This window comes from Physeter macrocephalus, chromosome 7 (assembly GCF_002837175.3).
Source record: "Physeter macrocephalus isolate SW-GA chromosome 7, ASM283717v5, whole genome shotgun sequence".
NCBI lineage: Eukaryota > Metazoa > Chordata > Mammalia > Artiodactyla > Physeteridae > Physeter > Physeter macrocephalus.
Genome location: NC_041220.1, coordinates 9,433,530 through 9,441,567, shown reverse-complemented (window position 1 = coordinate 9,441,567; position 8,038 = coordinate 9,433,530). Strand labels below are relative to the sequence as shown.

General features: G+C 39.1%; 1 protein-coding gene across 6 annotated transcripts in view; it reads right to left on the bottom strand.

The window, feature by feature from the left end:
* Positions 1 to 8,038, bottom strand: part of HERC3 (HECT and RLD domain containing E3 ubiquitin protein ligase 3) — a 140,068-nt gene that overhangs the window by 63,491 nt on the left and 68,539 nt on the right. For all 6 annotated transcript variants that reach the window (XR_008617745.1, XM_055085802.1, XM_055085798.1 and 3 more), the window contains exons 15-16: positions 6,661 to 6,824; positions 6,415 to 6,528 (exon numbers count right to left, since the gene is read on the bottom strand). Coding sequence is in view for 5 of the 6 variants with exons in the window: in XM_055085802.1 (XP_054941777.1) it covers positions 6,415 to 6,528; positions 6,661 to 6,824 (278 nt within the window). In the remaining variant the exon portion in view is untranslated. The remainder of the gene's footprint in view (positions 1 to 6,414; positions 6,529 to 6,660; positions 6,825 to 8,038) is intronic.

Here is an 8,038-nt window from a genome sequence, read left to right as displayed (position 1 = left end):
CCTCATACCGGTCAGAATGGCCATCATCAAAAAATGTACAAACAATAAATGCTGGAGAGGGTGTGGAGAAAAGGGAACCCTCTTGAACTGTTGGTGGGAATGTAAATTGATACAGCCACTGTGGAGAACAGTTTGGAGGTTCCTCAAAAAACTAAAAATGGAACTACCATACGACCCAGCAATCCCACTACTGGGCATATCCCCTGAGAAAACCATCATTCAAAAAGAGTCATGTACCACAACGTGCATCGCAGCTCTATTTACAATAGCCAGGACATGGAAGCAACCTAAGTGTCTGTTGACGGATGAATGGATAAAGAAATGGCACATATATACAATGGAATATTACTCAGCCATAAAAAAAAACAAAATTGAGTTATTTGTAGTGAGGTGGATGGACCTAGAGTCTGTCATACAAAGTGAAGTAAATCATAAAGGGAAAAACAAATACCATATGCTAACACATATATATGGAATCTAAAATAAAATGGTTCTGAAGAACCTAGTGGCAGGACAGGACTAAAGAGACATAGAGAATGGACTAGAGGGCATGGGGAGGGGGAAGGGTAAGCTGGGACAAAGTGAGAGAGTGGCATGGACATATGTACACTACCAAATGTAAAATAGATAGCTAGTGGGAAGCAGCCGCATAGCACAGGGAGATCAGCTCGGTGTTTTGTGACCACCTAGAGGGGTGGGATAGGGAGGGTGGGAGGTAGACGCAAGAGGGAGGAGATACGGGGATATATGTATATGTATAACTGATTCACTTTGTTAAACAGCAGAAACTAACACACCATTGTAAAGCAATTATACTCCGGTAAAGATGTTAAAAAATAATAATAACAAAATAAAATAAGCAAAAAGCAGCCACTTTAGAATGTTGCTTTTATACACCATAGCCCTTTGCCCATACATATTATGTCCCTTTGTAATTGCTTTTGCACTACACTGAACACCCCACAGAGGCAGCCACCTTGTCCTGTACGTGTCTCCATCCACAGTGGTAGCAGGCACACGACATACACTAGGTGCCCAAGACTGCGTACTGAAAAACAGTTATTAGGGCTTATGATATGCCAGGCACTAGGTACTCTGACAAGTAAGGCCTTTCCATGGTTTCTCCCATTTAATTCTCACAGTACTGTTATAATTCACATTTATAAATGAGGATGCTAGGCTTATAGCAATTAAGTAATTTGCCTAAGGTCACATAGGTAGTAGGCCAGAGTTGAGACTTGAACCCAGTTCTTTTTGACTAAAGCACGTGCTCTGAACTGTATGCTATACTGCCTCGGCTACTGCCAAGGCAAAAAATTTAACACATAAAAACTCATATAGTGTGAGACAGATAGACACACAGACAGACACACACACACACAGGAATATTATTCACCCATAAAAAAGAAGGCCATCCTGCCATTTGCAATAACATGGGTGAAACTAAAGGGCATTTTACACTGAGTGAAATAAGCCAGACAGAGAGAGACAAATACTGTATGGTATCATTTATATGTGGAATCTAAAAAAAACAAGAAAGCCAATCTCACAGAAACAGAATAATGGTGGTTGCCAGGGGCTAGGGCAGGAACAGGGGAAGAGATGGGGAGATATAGGTCAAAGGGTACAATCTTTTCAGTTATAAGTAAGTTCTAAGGAGCTAAACCACAGCATGGCGACTATAGTTAATAACAGTATTAAATACTGGGAACTTGATGAAAGTACATCTTAAGCATTCTCAAAGCACACAAAAAAGAAGTTAACTATGTGAGGTAATGGATGTGTTAATTAACTTGATCTTTGTAATCATTTCACAATGTATATCAAATCATCATATTGTACACTTTAAATATATACAATAGTGTCTATTATCCCTCAGTAAAGCTGGGGGAAAATCCACTTTTTGTTCATTACTATCATTTAAAAGTGGTTAAGCTCAGAAATAAACCCACGCATATATGGCCAATTAATTTATGTAAAGGAGGCAAGATCACACAATGGGAAAAGGACAGTCTCTTCAATAAATGGTGTTGAGAAAACTGGACGGGCACATACAAAAGGATAAAACTGGACCACTATCTTACTTATCATACATAAAAATTAACTAAAAATGGATTAAAGACCTGAATGTAAGATCTAAAACCATAAAACTCATAGAAGAAAACGTAGGTAGTAGTAAGCAACTTGACATCAGTCTTGGCAATGATTTTTTGGATCCAACTTCAAAATCAAAGGCAACAAAAGCAAAAATAAACAAATGGAACTACATCAAACTAAAAAGCTTCTGCAGAGCAAAGGAAACCATCAACAAAATGAAAAGGCAGCCTACAGAATGGGAGAGCTATTTGCAGACAATATATCTGATAAGGGGTTAATGTCCAAAACATACAAAGAACTCATACAACTCAATATCAAAAAAACAAAAACAAAACCACCAACCCAATTAAAAAATGGGCAGAGGACTTCAATAGACATTTTTCCAAAGATGACATACAGATGGCCAACAGGCACATGAAAAGATGCTCAACATCGTTAATCATCAGGGAAATGCAAATCCAAACCACAGTGAGGTTTCACCTCACACCTGTCAGAATGTCTATTATCAAAAAGACAAAAAATAACAAGGGTGGGCAAGGATGTGGAGAAACGGGGAACCCTCGTGCACTGTTGGTGGGAATTTGAACTGGTGCAGCCAGTACGGAAAACTGTACGGAGGTTCCTCAAAAAATTGAAAATAGAACTACCATATGATCCAGCAGTTCCACTTCTGGGTATTTATCCAAAGAATACACAAACACTAATTCAAAAAGATTTATGTACCCCCATATCCATAGCAGCCTTATTTACATTAGCCAAGATATGGAAACCACCGAAGCGTCCACAGATGGATGAATGGATAAAGAAGATGGGGTATATACACACACAGTGGAACAGTACTCCTGTAACCGAGCAGGACGCCATGGGGGCCTTCCCAGGACGGACCCCCCCCCCACATACCTAGCAGCCTTATTTACATTAGCCAAGATATGGAAACCACCGAAGCGTCCACAGATGGATGAATGGATAAAGAAGATGGGGTATATACACACACAGTGGAACAGTACTCCTGTAACCGAGCAGGACGCCATGGGGGCCTTCCCAGGACGGACCCCCCCCCATACCCTCTGCTGTAGCTCCTCTCTGAAGGACCTAGGTAACAACAGTACCTGATGCACATTCCTGAGTTGTCTCGCAGATACTAAAACCACCACCAAATGGAAGAAACTAACTACCTGATGACCAGGAGCACACAGCCCCCAGACCTACCGGAGCCTGAGGATGGATAACGTGACACTGCCCTGTTACCTCACCATCAACCAGAGACTTGTGCGCAGGCAGATTACATACTCTGCGACTCCCCTCCCTCACCTGGCCTTCAAAAACGCTTTCCTGAAACCCACCGGGGAGTTCAGGTGTTTTGAACACTAGCTTCCCTGGGCTCCTTGCCTGGTACCCTGCAGTGAATGCTGCACTTTCCTTCTCACAACCGGCGTCAGAAATTGGCTTTACTGAGTGCAGGCAAACGGACCCAAGTTTGGTTCGGTAACACTCAGACATTAAAAAAAACGGAATCTTGCCATTTTCAACACCCTGGATGGCCTTGAAGGCACTATTGCTAAGTGAAGTACGTCAGACAGAGAAAGACAAATGCTGTATTATCTCACGTATACTTGGAATCTAAACAAACAAAGCAAAGCAAAGCAAAACAACAACAAGCTCATAGATAAAGAGACAGTTTAGTGGTTGCCAGAGGCGAGAGGGGATAGCGGGTGGGTAAAATGCGTGAAGAGGGTCAAAGGTACAAACTTCCAGTTATAAAATAAATAAGTCACAGTGATTAATGCACAGCACAGAGACTACAGACAGTAAAACCGCATTGCATATTTTAGTTGCTAAAGCTGCTAAGAGAGTAAATCTTAAAGGTTCTCAACACGAGAAAAACAAAATTTGTAACTGTGTGGTGACAGACAGTGACTAGACTTATTGTGATGATCATTTCCGTGTATGTAAGTATCGGGTCATTATGTTATACACCTGAAACTAATATAATGTTACATGTCAATTATACCTCGAAAAAAAAGTCAAAAAAACATGAATCAATATATGAAATAGCTTTAGCATTTTAGGTTAAAACCCAAGATATGAAGAAATATAAACTTTAATTTCTAATAGCATTGTATAACAGAAAAAAATGCCACAGAAATCACAAAAGGTCAGTCATTTCACCTAATTTTCTATCTTTCTATAATAACTCATTTTTGAAGAGGAGATGAGCAGCTGGTATTTAAGACTTATATTTGCTTATCAAATGTTAACAGAAAGGAACTATAAAAGTTGCTCACTTAAGTATCTCCATTCAGAGACCACAGACATGGTAAACTATATTTTAACACCAGCAACTTCTTTTTCAGGGTCAAAAAGAATTAGGGCTCATTAGAATTATTTTATTCAGCAGCAAGAAAGGGTAGTTTAGAAGTCAGAAAAATTGGCTTTTAAGCTAATTGAATTGGTGGAAAAATTGTTTAGCTTCTCTGGGCCTCCAATTTCTCACCTAGAAACAAAGCAGTTGGCTAAATAATTCATAAGGCTTACTTCAGCTCTTAACATTTTATGATTCAAAGAGTATTCACAAACTGATAAAACAGAGAGGCTTACCTTTTTACAATTTCTAAATCAGCAGATGAAAACAGAGTTCACTGCTAGCCTCCATGTTAAATTTCCATGTAAACCCGTTTTGAAGACTCATCCACTTTTTTGAAAAGGATTTTGGTTTTTTAAAGTAATCAGAAGTCTTACTAAAAACACAATATTGTGTCTAGCATTGATCATCTGTTATTTAACAAAGAAAAAAATCTTCCTTAGTTAAATAAACCAATTTAAATGCCTTGCTTTTGGAAACCACTACTGACCTCCGAAAGCCCTACAGGGTACAAGGAAATACTGCCTAAATGTCAGTGATGAATCTGCTAAATTGGTAAGGACTCACCTCAAATGTGTCTGCTATGCATGGCTTCACTAAATATAATAACCAAATAATCACTGTTTTCTGACATCACTCAAATTTATACATAATCCACAGATGGGGGATCCTAAAAAGCCTTGCATATATCCCAAGCCAGTCTACGATCAAACTGAGAGGCCAAGCCAAGGATGGCAGGCAGCAACCTGCAGTTCTAACGTACAGCGAGAACTAGGTCAGGGATACGTGACATTTTCACACACGTGATCCCACGTCAGAGGTAGCCCGTAGGGTTCAGGCAGCTGACATATGATGACTAAAGTAGGCTAGCTGTTAGATGAAGACAATTAGTAAATTATCCTTTCCTCAGTGTCAAAATCAAGCTGCAGTGGGGACTCTGGCACGTCTCAGCCTCATCCAAAGAGCCCCCGCTGAACTCCAGCCAACTGGCGCCATCTGGGAAGACAGGTCATGTGGCCAGATCTTCCAAGTTTCAAGAAAAGCCAGAAATACATTTTATGTGTCTCGACTCTTTAAAATTGTGGTAAAAGACATATAAAGTTTAACATCTTTAAGTGTACAGTTCATTAGTGTTAACTACATTCACATTATTGTGCAATGAATCTCCAGAACTTTTTCATCATGCAAAACTGAAAGTCCTAGAGATTATCATACTAAGTAAGCCAGACAAAGACAAATATCATACGATATCACTTATATGTGAAATCTAAAAAAATGATACAAATGAACTTATTTACAAAACAGAAATAGACTCACAGACATAGAAAACAAACTCATGGTTACCAAGGGGGAAAGATGGGGGGGTGGGAAATGAGGAGTTTGGGATTAACATACACACACTACTGTATACAACACAGATGAAGAACAAGGACCTATTGTATAGCACAGGGAACTATACTCAATATTTTGTAAGACCCTATAAGGGAAAACAATCTGAAAAGGAACATATACAGATACAGATATATGAATCACTGCGCTGTACACCTGAAACTAACACAGTATCGTAAATCAACTATACTTCAATTTAAAAAATAAATAAATAAAACAAAGTCTATACCCATTAAACAACAACCCTCCATTTTCTCCTTCCCCAGACCCTGGCAACCACCACTCCACTTTCTATGAGTTTGACTACTTTAGATACCTTGATTGTTTTCATGCTGGCAACTAATTAAAATTTATACCGTTCTGGGTGACTCCCCATTTGTGACTGCTTATGATTACTCAGAGCACTTCAGTGTTTCAAAAATGCAAAAGCCAGCTGATAAAACACAGGAATAGCACTAACATCAAAGTCAAGGACAAATTTTAGAGCTCAGATGTGCTTTTCTTGCCCTTACTTGTACTCTGAGAAAAGATGAAAGCTTTGAGATAGGCTTTACGTGAATTCTCACCATGCCTGCTTGATGTAAGAACCACATGAGGTAGTCCTCCTGAATGTCCACAAGGCCGGAAATCTCAGGGATATAAAATGTATCATATTCCACATGCTTCACTTTAAGATTTACCTGATGAAGAACAAAACAAGGACAACTAAGACCCAGGCAACTGGTAAATGGCTTCGCATAGAACATCTCGGTAGATCGTTTTACCCTACTATCTCTTCACACCTCTCCCCTATGGCTCTTCTCTATGCTCACCTTGTATAACTTCTCCAAGAGCTTGAGCGCTGCTGTAATATAATTGCTAAACAGTACAGGAATTAAGAATGTCTTTCTTCCTCTCAGTAGATAAACGACTGCACCTTTATAGAGGTTTACCAGCTTCGTGAAATATTTCGGGCATACCTGAGACCACCAGTTATCTTTAGAAAGAAAGGAAAGACGTATTTCAACATGTGACCTTCATCAAGTATCTAGTATGTCTTCTGCCTACTAGCTAAAAACTGCTCCAGCTAGAAGATAAGCATTAGTCTAAAACAGAGTTTCCCAAAACTAACTTTAAAAAGAATCCATTAAAGCATTTCTGGAGAGAGTGGCAGCTGTACGAGAATCCTGGAGCTTTGTTAGAAAGCTTTATTTGATTTTTTCCTCAAGGACTCATCCAGAAGGCTAATCTAAAAGTTCAGCTCCGAGGGCACATGTGGACAAGATGCTCAGGCATATATTTCAGGCAGGAGCATATTCACATATCCTCGTCCTTTTAGCCCTCTTCTCAGCCACCACCTAAGTCCTGTAAAAAAAAAAAAAAAAAAAAAAAAACCCCAAACTTTTAAAAGTCGGGTAACATTCTTTCAAAGATTGCTATCTCTACCTCACAGTCTATTAGAACACCTGAGAAAATATGCCCCAAAGGGCTTTTGAGCTTAAAAAAAATTAAGGACTAACATCTATACTAGTGCTTTCATGATGATCTGTAGAATGGTTCCACCTTCTACAAAAGGTGGAAGCAATATGGGAAAGCCAGTATTCCATCCTGAGCCACACAGGTCTCTTTACTCATGGGGAGACCACACTCAAGTAACATCCTAGTCCATATGGAACGCAGAAGTTACTGAGCTACAGTGAATACCTAAAAAAAAGTTACCAGGAAAAAATAAAATAAAAGGAAAAAGCCAGGTGACAGGCGTTCTGCATTTGATTAATAAAAACATCTCAGGCTCTACTCCCATGAGAGACACTCTCCAATTCACTGAGGAACAGAAGGTTCTTATCTCAGCAAAGTGTCCGTAGCCTGCAAAAATCAGTGTGGACTCAACTGTCCTAAAAAAGAAAAACAAAACAAACATTTGGTAAGTCTCCACTATGTCATTTTCCTCCTCTCCTTTTCTGGAGACCTGTGTATCACACCACAACTGTTCGTTTCACTCCCACCCCCTAAATTAGGTATAAGATAAAAAACAACAGATGGACACTAATTCTGAGGCACTATTAACCACTAGCAAGTGTAGGAGGAGAAAAAAATAAAGTCGAATAATCTAACTTTGTGAATATTTAAAAATCAAGATTAGTTTGGTGTAAATCATTTCAAATAAGCTAAATAATGGTTCAATTTGTTCAAACTGCAAATTAGAAATTA